Source organism: Trachypithecus francoisi, unplaced genomic scaffold (assembly GCF_009764315.1).
Source record: "Trachypithecus francoisi isolate TF-2019V2 unplaced genomic scaffold, Tfra_2.0 Lachesis_group11, whole genome shotgun sequence".
Lineage (NCBI taxonomy): Eukaryota > Metazoa > Chordata > Mammalia > Primates > Cercopithecidae > Trachypithecus > Trachypithecus francoisi.
Genome location: NW_022681456.1, coordinates 75218903 through 75237040, shown reverse-complemented (window position 1 = coordinate 75237040; position 18138 = coordinate 75218903). Strand labels below are relative to the sequence as shown.

The 18138-nt window shown below is 39.9% G+C and overlaps 1 protein-coding gene across 1 annotated transcript in view; it reads right to left on the bottom strand.

Moving 5' to 3' along the window:
- The window catches only part of LRIG3 (leucine rich repeats and immunoglobulin like domains 3), a 47799-nt gene extending 31269 nt beyond the window's left edge, over positions 1-16530 (bottom strand). Inside the window, exons 1-3 of the mRNA XM_033221456.1 lie at positions 15999-16530; positions 10230-10301; positions 9951-10025 (exon numbers count right to left, since the gene is read on the bottom strand). Coding sequence (XP_033077347.1) covers positions 9951-10025; positions 10230-10301; positions 15999-16234 — 383 coding nt within the window. The 5' untranslated portion in view covers positions 16235-16530. The remainder of the gene's footprint in view (positions 1-9950; positions 10026-10229; positions 10302-15998) is intronic.
- Positions 16531-18138: the final 1608 nt, after the last annotated feature.

The window sequence follows — 18138 nt, the reverse complement described above, 5'->3', positions numbered from 1 at the left end:
CTGTAAATATCCATTCATCTTTGAAGAGTACTGTCCTCTATCCTAGGTCGATACCTTGTGTGGGATCACAAAGTGATGTGTCTCAATTCAAAAGCATCTTATTCTTAAAAAAAAAAAAAAATGCTCATTTTGATTCTATTTCATAATTTCTAATTTTAAAAATGGTTAAAATTGCTCACGCACAGTAAAAGTGACAGTCGAAGAATGTTTACCATGTTCGTCCTATGCTGTATGGTACCTGCAGCATGAATATCACCTTAATGTTTCATTTTGCCTTCTACCTGACTCTAGAGGCTGCTCTATCTGCTCGATAAAGCTATATGAGAGACAAAGAGACAGCAGGCAGGTGATTTTAAGTATTAGAAAGGAGGTGTTTATATTTATAATTGCCTTTTATTTCATGTTTTAAATTTAGTACTTAAGCAACTTTCAGCCAAAAAGAGAGGAGGTGGTACTGCTAGAGCTCTGTTTCATTGTTTTGGTCTCTCTATCAAATAAGAGCCCGGAACCTCTGCCCTATAGAAGACAACTGAGAAACCAAAATAAGGAAGAGAAGAGGGAAAAATAACTAGGCCAGGATAGAGACACATGTTGAATCTTGCCATCCCAATCATGAAAAGAAACTAGCTGTAGCTTTATTGTCTTGTCTCTCTTGGTAGAACAAGTCTCCTTTTGGCACAGAGAAGTCTCTTGGTAGAAGTTGTACCTGATACTTTAAAGCACCAACTGAAATGGCTATTAATAGAATGAAGGTGAGAGAGGGCATGAGAGAATGGTGTAGGTTCAGGGTAAATATTGGTAATACAAGAGTTTTTGTGGCAAGCTATACTGAAAAGTCAAGTCAAGCAGGTGGGAATGAATTTTACGGGCTTCAAAACCACAGAAAGGTTGCCCAAAATGGGTCCCTGTCAAATCTAAAATTGTGATTACCTTGGAAAAACCAAGACTTATTAACGAAAACAACGGAGATGCAGGAACAGAAAAGTTACCCATATATATTAATCTGGACTAAGCCATCCATTCGTTCATCCAACACACATGTACTGAGCATCCACCATGGGCCAGGCACTGTGCTACATGCCAGGGTTGCAATGGGGAAAATAATAGACATGATCTCAGCTGCTATAAAATTTCATTTTGGTGGGGGAAACTTTTTAAAGAATAACAAATAGATGAGTAAAAAATATAATTACTTATATGATGATAAAGTAGACATTATAATAATGGAGATATAAAAATGTATAAGGGGAAACCTAAGGGTCTGATTTAAACAGAGTGCAGGCAGGGTGAGTACTCTAGGCAGTGGGAAATGCGTATGCAAAAGGACCCAGGGCTGGAACGACCTAGCACATCTGGAGAACTGAGGGGTGACTACAGAGACTGCTCAGTGGGCCAACAGGAAGCAGATCATGCAGAGCATTGTATGTCTTGAGAAGGATTCTTCTCTTCACCTAAGAGCAATGGGAACTGTTGAAGGGTTTAAGGAACCATGCAACAATCACAAATTTATGTGTCAAATACGGCCATTCTAAATTGAGAATTCAAAAACCTAGCAACCTTGAATTCTGGGGACCAGTTTATATTTAAATGTGAAGATAAACTTACAGTGTTTGTCACAAATACAGCTCTGTGTATAGCAAACTCTCTTTTATGTGTAACTCATCTATAAACATTTTAAAATCCAATAAAACATTACAACTTATCATATTAAGATGTTTATGTGTTTATTTTGTAAGACTTGAGCTTCATAAGTTTACTTCCATTAAACGTAATACCTGGTTTGTATGTACTGGTGAAGGCTGCAGTCCCCTGCTGTGGTTTTAACATCGCTCCTCTCCAAAACTCATATTGAAATGTAATGCTCGCCGGGCGCGGTGGCTCACGCCTGTAATCCCAGCACTTTGGGAGGCCGAGGCGGGCGGATCACAAGGTCAGGAGATTGAGACCATCCTGGCTAACACGGTGAAACCCTGTCTCTACTAAAAATACAAAAAATTAGCCGGGCGTGGTGGTGCGTGCCTACAGTCCCAGCTACTCAGAGACTGAGGCAGGAGAATGGCGTGAACCCAGGAGGCGGAGCTTGCAGTGTGCCAAGATGGTGCCACTGCACTCCAGCCTGGGCAACAGAGCGAGACTCCGTCTCAAAAAAAAAAAAAAAAAAAGAAATGTAATGCTCAATGCGGTCGTACTGACAGGGCCTTTAAGAAGTGACTGCACCATGAGGGCTCTGCCCTGATGAATGGATTAGTCTATTCGTGAATCAATGGGTTAATAGATTAATGAGTTATCATGGGAGTGAGATTGGCAGCTTTATAAGAGGAAGAGAACCTGAGCTAGTGTGCTCAGGCACCCTTGACACAAGATGCCCTAGTGTGCCCTAGGGCTTAGGGACTCTGCAGAGTCCCTACCAGCAAAAAGGTTCACCAAATGAGGCCGGTCAACCTTGGACTTCTCAGCCTCCACAATAAGAAATAAACTCATTTTCTTTATAAATTAAAGATGTTATAGGTATTCTGCATAGCTTTCCGCATAGGTTTCAGGTATTCTGCTATAAGCAACAGAAAACAGACTAGGACAACCTCTAATACAAAGATGTCCTTTACATGTGAAGGAAACAGCCCATTCATCTGCATCAGGACAGCACACGTTCTAGATAAATCTGGCAGTAAAGACGGTCAAGTTCCATGGGTTTCTCTATACTAAGACGAGAGTATAAGGATGGGATATGGTTTCTGTCCACTTAAATAAAACAAAACTCTCCCATTTCCCCAGAAACTTAAGTTCTAATTGTGGCTAAAGCTGCTCCTCAACTTCCATAATTAATATGACAAATGACCACTTTTCAAATACTGAGTTATAAAAGTTCCATTTTTTAAAAAAGGTAGCAATTATTTGAGCTCTACTGCACAACGTTACTAAGAGACATCATCACTTGAAAATACATGTAATGCTTGCCTTCCCTCTTTGCAACTTTACCTATGAATTCAGAGCACATTAAAATATCAATATTACTTTAAAGTTATAGGTTGAGTTTGATGAATTAAATAAACTCTGTGCCATGTACCCAAGCAACAGTCTCTCGAATAAGAGTTTCCCAAACTTGTTTGTTTAATGGTCTGATTTTTGGAATGTAATGAGAAATACATGCTTATGAATGAAATTCTCACTTAATATGGTGCTGGGTTCAGTATATAAATAGTGGAATATTGCAGATCTGATTTGTGATCACTTTGGCCAACTCTACCCTATTCATCATTCATAAGCCAACGCTCCTGTGACTCCCACCTCATGGCCAGTTTCCCTTTATGAGAAAAAGAGATGTGGCCCTAACACACAGTAGGGCTCAGAACACTGAACAGCTCCGGGGTCAATGGGTAAGAGGCATTTGGCAAGTCATGATTATGTATTATCAAAGCCACATTTGTTTTTATCCACTTGATTTTGAAAATTAAATAACTTTAATGAATGAAAATGAATGACTTTTTCTTTAATGGCTATCAAAGAAAAGGAGAAAAGCAGATTCTGTGCTTAACTGTAGTCATTTTATTCCCGTTTTTTTTTTTTTTTAAAGTCTTCAATGAAGACTCTCCAAACATGCAAACCACCTAAGCATGGAAGAAGCTTCCTGAGCTGATCCCTACCAACTCACACAAGTTTTCTTCCTTCTCCTCCTCACTTCCCCCACGCTCCACACATCCTGAAATCTATGTGGTGGCCCACGCATCCTCTACTGTCCCGGGCACACCCCATGTGTGCTATGTCTTTACCATCGCTCTTCTCTCTTGTTCAGAGCACCTTGAAAGTGGGGGCCAAATCCTATTTTTTCTTTGTTCCCTAGCACTTAGTACACAGTGGGCATTGTTGCTGGGCATTCTGAAGAGCTTGAAATTCACTTTATAGATACACAAGCCTTCAGGCTACAAATACTGCTGTTACTTATAATTGAGTACCCACCAAAATTATTAGGAACTATTTGAAGAGAGTGGAAATTTTCCTGAAAATTCACCCCCAATGCAAAGTAGTTTTTCCTTCCCTCATCTCTTGCTGCCAGGATAATGTTTCTAAATCCTGCATTCCTCCTGTGACCCTCCCATTCAAGAATCCACTTTGGCCCACTGCCTCCAGTCTCTGCTCCTCTGCCAAGCCCACCACAATGCAAAAGCAGCAGCTGCCTGTGCTCACACTTTCAGAACTCTTTCATGTACATTATGCCATTTGATCCTTTACCGGAACCCCAGGAGAGAGATGGGCAGACATCTTAGACTGTTTTCACAGATAAACAACGAAAAGTTAATTAAGTCTGCCTAAGGTCAGACAGGTTAGTAGCGTGAGACGAGACGAAAATCTGTGCTTCTGTGAGTCCAATTCCCAGCTCAGGGCTCCCCTCTATTGCACAAGGGCCTGTGATTTCTCTTGTCTACTCGATTCTTAGTGAATACCTTCTGTGTGTCTGAGACTGTAGTGGGCTGAGGGGATTGAGAGCTCACTAAGATAGAAGTCGGACCCTGGAAGGTGATGTGTGACCATGCCATTAAAGACTACACATGCTGTGCTTGTAAAAGCTTCAAAACTGGAAAAGAAAAATCGCCATTCTTGGGATTCTACAATAACTATTCATGACATACAAATTGCCAGTACTTCCTACCACCCAGTATTGATCTCTGTAGCATAGCAATGGGCATGACTGTCCTACTTTCCTGCAGCCCCAAAGCATCTCCAATACAGAAGGATGCATGATGTGATGGAACCACATCTCACGGCATTAGGTTCCAAGCCAGCAGATGGGGGAAAACCATGTATCATCAACACACTCTTGAAGATCTCTTATGACTCCAGCAAGGTACTTTATGTAGACAGTCCTCCCCTCTCAATGAATCTAACATGGGCAGTTCTCCTTCAGTGTGGGAAGAGATCAATTTGGAAAGAGGAGGGTTTTGTCATTGTTGCGCATTTTAAATTTTTGGTTCAGGGTCTGTCAAAGTAGTTCAGAAGTGTGAAGGGCACGGGGGTTGTGAAAAAGCTGTATGCCTGAACACCACTGTCACCCTCAGTGGGCTGAGATATTCATGCTTAGAAAGGCATATGGGAAAGGAGGCTTTTATTTCCCACCTCATACATACTCCAGGGCATGCACTCACCAGCTTAGGGTGGTGAGCTGACTCTTTGTGTTAAGTTACTTCTCTTGTTCTTTTTTTCCTTTTAATTATTATTGCTATTGTCAGAATTTATTATTGTTATTTTCTCAAGTGTGCATAGTTGAACACAAGTTACGTAAAACATAGGTATGCTGTTGCCACTGTAAATCTGTAGCCACTAGTTTAAACTAAGTGTACAGAAGGAGATCTGTCTGAATTACGCTAAGTGCAGCATGTGGTTATTCTATGAATATTCTTTAATTCATACATACATAGATAATGTAATTCATACATTAATTAAGCACTAATTTATGCCATATACCTACACTAAATGCTGGGGAAAAGAAGAGTTAGCTACTGAGGCCTCAAAATACAGCAGAGGAGAAAAATATAAACAAAATTATTTAATTACCATGTCAGTTGGATATACAAGGTAAGATGAGCCCGAACATGGCAGGGCAGGCTTAGCGGAGATGACCCAATGTCCCCAGCAACACACACAACTCCCTCCCTTACTTTCAGTCCCTGATTCAAGTATCTTCCTCCTGGCAAGCCTTTCCCTACATCCCCATTTAAAACTGTAAAACCCCTCTTTGGCCACATTCTTCCGACACCTCTTCCCTGCTGCTTCTCTCCACAGCACTTATCCCCTTCTGATCACATCTCTTATTTTTTGTGTTTCTCCTTACATGAGAAGGTCAGCTCTATGAGGGCAGGGATTCCTGCCTGTTTTCTGAATTCTAACCTCAGAACAGTACCCAGAACATAGTAGGATTTGGTAAATATGTGCCTTTCCTGACTACATTAAAGAACAACTGCCAGAGCTCTCTAATCCCTTTATTCTCCTGTCTTTTCCTTCATAGCATTGATCATGAACTGATGTTATCTTTTCTTTTGATGTTTATTTACTTATTTATTTTTCTCTCCTCACTAGAATGGAAGCCTCAGGCCTCAGGATAAGAGGGAGTTTGTATGCTTTTTCACTGGGTGTCCCAGCACTTAAAAGAGGGCTTGGCACATAACAGACACTCAATAAATTGCAGTTGAATGAATCATCATCCTTATCACAGCTCACATTCACTGAGCACTCAGTACATGCAAGACAGCTTTACCTGTATTCTCTATATCTTCACAGTAACTCTATGAGATAGACACCAGCATTATTCTCATTTTAGAGATGAGGAAACACAGTCAGTGAGTAACTTGCCCAAAAACCTGGCAAAGGGTGGAGCCAATAGTTAATTCCAGGCCACCTGACTTGAGCTTTACTTTTAATCACTGTTCTACTGATGTGACTTCATTGGAGAACAGGCCACCATGGCTTCTCAACTATCACGTGGTTTAATTATCTGCCCCTCTAAACCATTCTCCTGCCACCTCCAGGTCATTTGCCACACTAAAGACAGTGTGACATTTTCAAATAGCAGATCTGATCATGTCACCCTGCTTTATATCTCTTCAATGGCTTTCCATTGGTAGAGTACATGTTTTGGTGTTCTACCAGCAAAGGTCATCAATATATATAACAACCTCTCTGGAATGATGACAATGTCACCTCTGGAAAGACCACAGGCTATAAGACAATGATGGACTAAGAAGAAATGCTCTACTTTTGAGATAAGAAATAAAGAGAAAAGGCTTACTTGATTATGATATGACCCTTATCAGTAACTCTAGAAATATTTATGCAGTATCTGATTAGAATATTGCATATGTTAAAATTGATACTCCTGGGCCCCACCCAAATCTACTAATTTAGAATCTCTAGGGATAGTGTCTGAGAATCTAACAAGTACCCTAGGTGCCTCTTTGACAGTCACTGACCTAACACTCTTCAACTCTAGGACACCAGGCCAGCATCTGCATGCTGGGTAACACCATATAAACCATTAGCATCAAGACTAAGACCCAACTAGCTCTAATAACCAACAAGTCTCTTTTGTTCAACTACAATGTTGTAGAACTCACGGATTCAAACTTCCCTAACCCAGAGCACAGGTTTTAATCATGTCCAGTGCTCAAGCAGGTCATTCCACATCACACAAAGCCAGAGTTCGTACCTTCAGAAAAATCAGCTCCCTTATGTAAGCCAGGTCAATAGAGTTTTACTGTAAGATATGTTCACTCCAAAGATTATTCCACTTCTTTTAAAATATGTCATCCTGCTATAGCTAGGATACTGAGAGAGACAAATTTTAAAAACATACAAATCATGCCTTGTACCTAGCACACTGGTTGACTTCTCAGCTAGTTCTGTGTGGGACTCAAAGGAAAGCATTTCTATTCAGGCCTTGTACATGCTAAAAGATTCCTAAAAAGGTTAGAGATGAGCTTTGTTAGTGGGAAGATTATCCCAGATCCCTATCATCCCAGATTCCCTGATATTATGAGAATAGGTCCCTAACTGAATTCGTCTCTGGACATGGGGTTCCCTTTGATCCAATTATCAGCTCCTGGCTCCTACAGCTATGAGAAGACAAAAGTCTCACTAGGACAGTCTTCTCTGCCTATAGCCCCTCCAGCTGGGAGGGGTCTTCATGGCACAGCGTAGAAAGAGTATGGAGCAGTAATATTAAATCCTATGGTTAAGACTTCAACTAATTACTCATTTTCTTTAAACACAAGTTTTCAAACTTTTTAAGCTGTGCAAATAACCCATAAAAATGTTTGCCTCTGCAAAATGTAAAAGACACAAAAAAACTCTTAATATGAAAGTCAAATTATTCTAAAAACTATTTTGAAAGATATGAGATTTAATTGTGGTGCTACAGCAAGTTTTCAATCTGTGTCATGTTATATAACTTAAGAGATTTTCTTTTTTAAATCTCAGAAAAGTATTTCAGAACTCATTTTTAGCTTTATTTTCAAGTGTTTCTATATAAAAGAAAATGTTTTACTCTACACAACACAGAAATTAAAAGTGCTTGAGAAACAATGACTGTGTATTACAATATCCAATAAAGCCTGCAGGAGGAAACAAAACATTTTTAGATGGAAACAACCAGAGAGGTAAATTTTTCAAGATATTTCATTGGTATAAAAAGAAGTTTTTACTCTCCACATTGAATTACCAGACCCGTGATAGAAATTACCCTTCACAGAGTCTATGTAATCCAGGTAATACGTTGGATGTATCATTATGTGAGATGAACAAAGCAATCACTGGCCAGACGTACCATAACTCATTAAGGAGAAAGAAAGTGAAATTATTCAGGGTGATTTCACACCCAGCACTTGCTAAAGTGAAACACAAAAACAATATGGAGAAGAGGACAAATTTTGAAGGAGCACAAATTTCTAACTTTTGAGAGATCACTATAGCTTTCTAATCATAACTTTGAAGTGTAAAACACTAGGTTACTTATAATTTTCTAACTTCCTCACAAGTTCATAATGCTTTCAATGCTATACTATGCCAAAGAGTAGACTGCTTTCCCCACTCTGCCCAGATTACAAAACTGCACTGCGGATCCTCTCAGCCATGAAGTATGCCACGACCCTCAAGCTCTCTTAAACATACTGACAGAATCTGCCAATATGCAGTGCAAGGACAGAAAGAGCGAAGTGGAATTTAAAAAGGCCACCTTGGTCAAACAAGAATAGCTGCAGATGTTTACGATACCAAAACCAGCACTCCATTTAGATTCTAACATTTTAAGCAATTGTAAAAAACAAAGAAAAAAGGTATTTATGCTAGCATAAAAATGTTTTTTAAATACAGTGTTTATTTGTCAAATACCAACTGCTTTTTCTTTCATTCCTTTCTGTTTCTGATCTTTGGGAAAACCACATCAGTATCAAATGTCACTTAGCTCTTATTCAAACAGAGGAAAGCAGACACAGCGGCTGCACCCGTGACTTAGCTGACCTGGGCCCTCAGTAAAAACAAACCTCTATAAATCACCAGATGTAAGCAATTGGGTAGTGATCACTCTATTAATTGAACAGCTTTCCTGAAATTTACTGTATAATTTCAACTCTCCCAACACCTCTCTCAGAAGCAACTAACAACGGTGGGTTTTTTCTTAAGTTGCTTAAAGAAAAACATTTTTTAACATCAGTAGCTTAAATACATTTTTAAATTATTTAAGATTAAGGTGGTAAGCTAATTAGATTTTAGAAATTAAACCACAGGCATTCTAAATGCTACCTTTAAATGCTGAAAGTCAAAATTATTCCAAAACCTACGTCGGTGCATGTATATACATGTTACCTACACTAAAAACACAGAAAACTTGGTACGACCTTAATTGTATTTGAAAACTCATATCTGCAAAACAACCTGCAAAGTTATTTCTGTCTTCAGTCACATATTTACTTTTTTTGAGTTGATGGCTCTGAACTCTGATTTCCACTGCAGGTACCACACTTAAAAGAGGATACTCCAATGGCTTCTTCTCAACTCCAGTTTCTCCTCACAAAACAACTCTGATCATTCTCCACTAGGAACTAAGTAATACGTAATCCACAGATCCCCATGACAACCATTGAGCAATACCAGAATTAAAGTCCTAGTCTATAGAATATGATTAAATATACATTTCTATGGTGTAAAGCTGGCCTCTTTGAATCTTGAAGACCAGTTCGGCAATGACAGCAAAGTGTAAAGTGTGTTGTTATAAGAATACATGAAATTTAGGGGTGACAGAGTTAGAGGCTAGAAGACAAGTTAACCAATTTAAAGAGCGTATCGTTATTACGCCCTGAAGAAAATATTCAATTTTTTCTTCTAAGATCTCTATGCTAGTCCCTATGCAACTACTACTCAAGGTTCCTGCAAACATACACGAGGAATTCTGCTGATAATTCACTTACAAGGAGAGAAGTGTAATATTTGCCGAGACTGGTCCCAGATTTGGAATGTTCTCCAATTCATTGTTGTTCAGTTTCCTACAAATGCCAAAAAAAGAAAAAGAAAAGCTGATTAGGTAATCTGTCATTCACAAAGGTGAAAATTGTACATATTATTTCAAGATACCTCCCAAGTTAAAAGTTTTGAATAACTCACTATAATCCAAGTATTCCTTACAGTTAAATAGCATAAGGGGTAATGTATTTTACTCAAACCTTAAAAGCAAAATAACGAAGACTCACACTTCTCGAAGGCTTTGAAGGTGGCTCATGGAACTTGCCTTGATGAAAGATAATCTGTTGTGACTTAAGTCCCTATAAGAAAACAAAATTAAAACTATGAGTCATTTCTAAAAATCACTGATAGTGCTAAGTGGACTCATGAAGTATCTCTATGAACACTAGTGGGAGCAGGAGAAATAACTGGTCTATTATGTCCACAAACTAGATGGCAACCAAAATGCCAAACTCAAAAATACAAGCTCCAAGGACAAAATTAGTTTAAGGAGACTGGCAGATTCAAATACTTTAAGCCCACAAACACTTTAAGAGATGTTTTTTGGCACACGGTGAACAGATCTTTTGTGAACTGGCAGGTCTGCTTCACCCTCCCATCTCCCCACTCCCAACCTGATATGATGACATCATGGTTTATGAAAAGGAGCTAATTAGGCAGGTTGCTGAAACTAAAGCCTCTATAGAAATCTTTTTATTGTTATACATTTAAGCATCGATGTCCTTATTGCAGTCAAGGAAAACAGAAATTGCTTTGCATACATATTTGTTTCTCTGCGTTAAAGCACTAAATTTAAAGTATTATTTTGTGTGTGTGTGTTGAGAGGGTAGAAAACAATCTAAACCCTCTGCTTTCTTAAATTCCCCAAATCTCAATATCTGGTAATACATAATTTAAACCACACCACCACCTAACAAAGTTCAGCAGATTGCACAAAAACTTGTGAACAGATTTCAATCATTAAAATAAATGTGCTTCTTACTCAATAACTCAATTTAACTCAGTAACAATTTCCATAGAACATCATTACTATTAAAAACAATAACAAAATCATATATATACAATACTCTAGGCTAGAAAGTCATCTCATTTAAGATTAAAAATATGGAATAAATTCCAGCAAATATTCTTGGTTATATTCCCCATATGTGTTAATACATTCACTATGTGCCTTCAAAACACTGTAATAAAAATGAAATGGTTCAAGAGTGATGAAAAACCAGGCTAACAAATAGCATGGCTTGAAGCTTCCCACTGAAAGAGGTTATCCAACCCATACTAATTTTTTCAGTGTTTAAAACAGAGATTTTTAAATAACCAAAGTTGACTGGAGAAAAGCATGAATTATGTGTTACATGCATAAGTATACCCCTTCTAAAAAGTAACTAAAGAGAAATCACCTCCAGAGAAGCACAGTGTTACTCAGTGTTTAGTCAACAATTAGAAATCAGAGATACTTTCAGTCTTTGAGTTTTTGTTTTGAGAATAAACCTGGATTCTCTTTTTCACCTAAAAAAAAAAAAAAAAAAAACTGCAAGGTTTTATTTGAAATATGCTTGCCCAAAGACCTACCAGACAGTGACAGACATGAGTAGATTTGTTCTGGTAGAGTTATAACACGAAAAAAATCTGGCACAGTCTTTAAACTATAAAAATCCTGCAATTACAACCACTGCTGTGCATGCTCACCACACTGGCTGGAGCCAGACACTTTCCCTCATAGCCCAGCTCAAGTCCATCTGGAGTTCATCAAGGAAACCGTGAGCCCAACAACTCACGTTAGGATTCAAACAAGACCTGTGTGCTTTTAGCACCCCAGACAGTCACAGATTTCCCACATGGTTTAAAAAACAACCAAGGAAAAGAGTCTTTCACCTGGGAGGTAGCCTGAGTCAACAGAAAGTCTCATTTGGACCCACTTAACTAAAGAGCATTGTGCCAGCGTAAAACTGCATCCCCTATTATTTCAGATCTTAAAAAGAAAGGGGTAAGCAATCTGGCATTAATATTTAGCACAGGTGATTTTCTTTTTAATTAAGAATTAAAAAAAAAAAACTAAAACTGAGCTCTCCATTTCATTTTAAGGATTATTTCATAGGGCAATCCTGTGAGAGAAATGAGATGGAGTACTTAACTTTTTTTCAACTAGTAACGGGATAAGATTCCTCCTACAAAAGACCTGTAAAAAATAAGAAACTGCCTTCAGACAGCAGTGCACATGCTGGGGACCCCTCATTTCTGATCCAGAAGCAGGAGCTGGCAACTTTGAATATTTCAGTTATTGCAACAAGCTTCCATTCCTGAGTTTTGTGTACTATTAAAACTACATTATATGTAGGAGGAAAAAAAAAACGCCCCTTAAATGACATTTACTGCCAAATACTTACAGCTATGAAAGTTTTAGTGTACCTAAATTTAGATTTAATATAGTTTACATTTGAGAAATGATTACTTTCCAGTTAAGGGATGTCACATTTTCCTAAATCTTCCTTATATTGTTTTTATGGCTAGACCATTAAAAACAGATTCAAGTTGTACAATGTCGATGTTTTCTTAAACCCAGATCATAAAACATTCAATAAGAAAGGAGATTATTCATGTTTAGAGTTCCATTAATGAACATCTTCCCCACAAAACTTTTACAAAACCTTTTTGTAGTGGGGTTAATTAATGGGAAAGGTAGTAAGATACAGAAGTATTAACTATGTACCCAGAGCTCAGCTGGCCAAAACTGGAAAATCAAACTCTTTCTACATGGTTAGACAGACTTCTCTCTTCCTGCATATTAGCAAATGAATAAATATATATGAAAATAATCAATTTGCAACATTTGGTTCAAGCTATCATTTTCTTCCTTTTAGCATTTGGAAATCTGACTTCCAAGTCAAATTTTAAATGCAAATCCAGCACAGCTTCTTAATCAATCCCACTGGGGCCTGCAGAGCTGCTAATTCAGCAGAAATCTGGAAAGCTGAAAAACAAAAAGCCAGGCTATAGCTGTTTTAAGACACTGATCCAAAGTGACTCATAAATCAGCCTGTTATATTCAAGTTTTAGTCTGGAAAATATAGAAAAACAGCTGTGAAAACCATAAGGACTATTACCCCTACTCCACCCCCAATTCTGGTACGGACCAGAAGATTTATAACAGGTCAACACTAAAGAAGTCACACCAGCAGAAACTACCTTTGGGACTTTCGCCTGGGTCCTGTTGAGAACTCAAACATTTCTACATAAGACAAATAATTCTGAAATGCCAGTGAGAATTTAATAATACTGGAAGTTCTCATTGGCAATTTAGCAACTTTTCCGTCTCTGGGCTAAATAACATTCTAATAAGCATTCCTCTTTAGGTTGAGAACTGTTTAAGCACAAACTCTAGACAAACTCTAGCTTGCCTTTAATGGCAGTTGTGAGCAAGGCTTCGCATGGTTACTGGGTTGTTTTTTTCAGACAAAGGCTGGCTCACGTAGTTACTCTTTTAAGAGGCACTTTCATTAAAGTACTAGAGGTTATTTTCTAAAAGGAGTACTGATACAGTATCATTATTTTACAGCTCAAACTATTCAACTTTTCACACATGGGCCTCCTATAGTAATAAATCACAACCAAATAAAGTGGAAAAAATACATACACACGTAGAGGTTTTTCTTAAACTTGCAAATTCAACAAAACAAAAGACAGTTACTGAACTTTTTCTGAAAAGTGCTTTCATAAGCCAGTCCAAAGACAAACTTCTACTATTTTGATTACCTAAGGAAAGAGAAGAAAAACGTGGAAGAAAAACATGCATTTTTCTATTTATATCTGAACTCGGAAATCATCTCGTTAGGACGATTTTTCTAATTATGAAAAACTTTAGTAGCCTTTTGAACCTCCTATTCTAAAATACCAAATAACAGAGAAAGTAAAACTCAATTCCACGTGTTTTTCTGCCTCTTTCAAAAGTGGAGAGAGGAGACCTCTAGAGTTTTAGGTACAAACAAAAAAAAAAAAATTTACAATAAAGAATTCAGACCACATGGCTTGGTGACACCTACAAAGATGGTTAAAAGTCACAGAAGTACAAGAATGACAGAGCTGTCCAATGAGTGATCACAGTGGGGTTCCTGACAACAGACTGAGAGCTTATTTATACAAGTGGAACTTATTTTCACATACATTTAAGGAATGTGGACTAGTATTGAGACAATTTACTGCTGGCGGAAATGTAATTAAAGACTGTGCTAACCAAATAAACTCTAATTTGTTTTTAGTGTGCCACCAAATTATCTGCAAAACAAAATCCTAATTAGGTCAGCTACTTTTAAGACAATGTTTAAATAGGTATCGAACCCCTTTTGGTTCAACTCAACTTCTAATCAAGGGCAACACAGATTGTTTTTTTCTAAACATCTAAATCCATGAAAAAAAAAGTACTGCACACTAGCATGATCACAATAGACAACTTGACATTGAAAAACTATCGAAAACAAGTTAGATGCCGTGAATAATCTAAGCATTTCTAAATACACTCCAGGAAGCACTGTAATCATTTTCTCTTTCTCATCACTCTATTATTCCTAAGTGTTCACCTCCAGTCATTTACATGTTCAGTTCCATATGTTGTCAATAGAGCCATTCACATTTCATGAATAAGGCAGCATGACCTCCACAAGAGGCAATTGAACAGAATTAGCCACAACTAATTGAAAGTCTCCCTGCTTTCCGTTGAAGCCCTTATCTCCTCTTCCAATTGTAATAAAAACTACTAAATAAAACATCCCATGATAAGAAATTAAATATCAATCCAATACTCTCTAATTCTACTTTATTAAACTAAGGCTTATTAAAAACACAAGGAGTATACTTTCTGATGGCCAACAATTCGACATTCACAAAAGTTATTTAGATTAGCACAATAATTTTAAAATATAAATTCTTAAACACCTGACCAAACCTCCTACCACGATAAGGGCATTGGAATAGTTCACTAGAATTGCTTCAAGAACTTAAAGTTTTCATTGCAATTCTGCTAAGTCAAAATCTAAGATTACGTATGAACTGCACTTTATTTTAAACAGAACAACTACTTCAAAAAATACAAGTTTTGATTGTTTACTTTCTACAGCACTCCTCCAATTTTAAAACTGGGACTGAGGAAGAATAGAAAGAGAGATGACATTTGGAAAAGATCAGCATTTCCAACTAAATTACATTTTCTTTCTTGTTCTTCACGCAGTTGGCAGTGATTTCAGGTTTTCAGACTTCGCAGCTAAAATCCAAACACTTGCATAAGAGCACCCTGCGCTCTCCCCTAAACCGTCTGGGTGTTCTGAGGAGCTACAGAAATCACGCCCTTGATTCTGAATAATCGAGTTCCTTCCTTTCCATAGCTACTGACCAGTCTTTACAATCTGGTTGAGGAGTGGGAACTTACGGTCTGCTAATGTCAAAGCAAGCAGAGGGAGAACAAAAGTACGTCTACCATAACTTGGATAGTGACCGAATTCTGTTGAGGAGGCTTCCCGGATGAAAAGCCTGACTTCAGTTACTGGGTAGGAACAGGAAAAGGAGTCTGACGCAGGTAGAAACTAAAGCTGAACCAGACTCACAACTCAGGGAGAACTGCAAACTCCTGATGTGCGCAGGTTGCCACTTACCTCGCCTAGGCCTGGCAGGAGCGCGCATTTGAATCCCTTGGCTAACATAGGGCGAAGGACTTCATTCCCGGCCTACGGCGTAGTCACTGGCCCCCACCCCTAGGCTACCTGCAGCCAGTTAGGACGCGCCAAGAGCCCACCTGCGCCGCCCGCAAAGCACGTGGGAGGGAAACTGAGGCCCAGACAGTTCTTTTTCCACGTCCACGGAGCGCCGATCGCGGCCTGGGCCAGAAGGAGCTATACGGAAAAAAAGGCAATGCACACCAAACCCCAAGCAACCAGGCCCTGGCCGGCTCCTGTTTTCCCGAATCTCCAGGGGCCCGGCCCCCACACCCCCGGGGGAAGTACACTTACAGCCGAGCGACCCAGGGCGGGAGCGGCTCGGGAAGACGCGCTAGCCGCTGGCGACTGCAGTCCAGCAGGTCCCCGAGGCAGCGGCAGGTAGTGGGGCACGGGCGCTCGGCGGCTATCCCGGAGGGCTGCCCAAGTGCCCCGCGGCCGCCGCTGTCGGACCGCCCGGCTAGCCCCAGTACCGCGCATAGCAGCAGCCCCAACACTGCCGCGCGCGCACAGAGGCTCGGCGCGCTCATCGCGGTCCAGCGGCCTCTGTCTCTGCCCGATGCTCCCGGCTGGCGCGCGCTCGGGGCCCGGCACGAACTTCCAGACGAGGGTGCACGCCCGCCCTCCCGGCCGCGTGCGCGCTTGTCCCTCGCGCTGCCCGGTCAATTCCTTCTTTTACTCCCGGTGGCGAAGCCCTTTCATGCCCCCAAACAGCAGGAGGGAAACTGAAAAGAACTGCCAACTGCAACGTTGCAGCTTGAGCAACTCGCCGAAGCCCCTTCTTGTACGCAAAAGAAACTTTTTCGCCTCCACCCCGCGGCGCTGCGCCAAGTCCCCGCGCAGCGGGGTAGCGAGGCGGGGCGGGGAGAGGCCGACGCGCGCCCATTGGCCGGCTCGGCTGCGGGCGTCCCCGCGGCCACGTGACAATAACACCGCTCCAGCCGGGGGCCTACGCGCGGGAGAAAGTGGAGCTGAGATTGTAGGAAATTCAGAGTTATATTTTCCAGCCTCTCCAGCCAGAAGTCTCCACTACGTCGTGGGAACCATATATCCAATGGAGTCGAAAGGCAAAAAGGAGTGAGCAAATACTAGGCTAGTTCTCGGAGGTGGAGGTATTTAGGAGAACTTCAGGGAAGTAAAGTTTAATTAGTGTTTTCAGGAAAACTTTCAATTGCAAATTAAAGACACTGATAAATTATCCTACCATCCACAGATAAAACAGTGGTTTCAATGAAAACAGTTCTTTTAACGTTAATGCTGGTGGGTTTTCCCCCATACATCGGCTTCAAAAGTAAAAACAACAATAAAACGTAAAACTCGTGGTTTTGTGAAGTGTATATTGAGTTACAAATCGCCAGCCTTCGTGCACTGGATAAAGCTGGGCGGCGTGGGGGTGGGGAATGACCTTCTAATAGACCTCGATGGCAATCATGGATTCCTGGTAATAGTAATAATGAACGTAGTCACAGTGACATTTCAAAGTAAAATGAAAACTAAGACCTTGGAGGAAAATATTGGTATATGCACCTTAGGCCACTTGCGCTTTGAGTAATGACACATGTTGATTGAGAATGCTACCAGGGTAAAAGTGCTTCCCGGCCCCCTCAGTTGGGGGAGTGGATATTTGGGGCTGGATTCAGGCTACAGGACTTCACAGTGAAGTTTGTTCCTTAACTTAACAGGTGATCAGAGCCACAGGATGTTGAAACTAATGGAGACCACAGAGATCATGTGCTAAGGGGCCTTCCTCCTCCGGGTAAGGAAATAGACCTAGAGAAGGTAACTAATGTGTTTGTTGCAAAAAAATAAAAAATAAAAATAAAAATAAAAGCAAAACAAAAAATATGAACAAACCATAAAACAAATCTTGGAAGCTTAAAGTAAGTTTTCACTTCTGTACATTGTTTATTGCATGCTGTTTGCCCAAGCTTGTCTGTCCTTGGAGTTACGTAAACTGCTCATGATTGAGGAGTGGAGATAGCTTGTGGAGTTGAGACTTTAACCCTGACTCTAATGCCCATTGATTTTTCACTGTAGCAAATCACTCCCATTTACGGGGAAAGGAAAGACTCGCTTTGAAGTTAACACACCCTATTTTAGATATGGTATCCCATTTTCTTATTTCCAGCTACCATTAACAACAACCTCACTAGCTTTCTGGATGATGTATAATTATAATTAGAAAATATCTATAATGATAGCACCTTGGTTTTGAATTTATGATTTTGTCTGCTTGAGAGTGGACAAGACACACTACAGTCATGGTAAGGATTTTCTAGCTCAGTATCCCCCATCTATTTTTATTTTTATTTTTATTTTGAGATGGAGTCTCCATCTGTCACCCAGGCTGGGATGGAGCACAGTGAGGCGATGTCTGCTCACTGCAACCTCTACCCCCTGGGTTCAAGCAATTATCCTGCTTCAACCTCCCAAG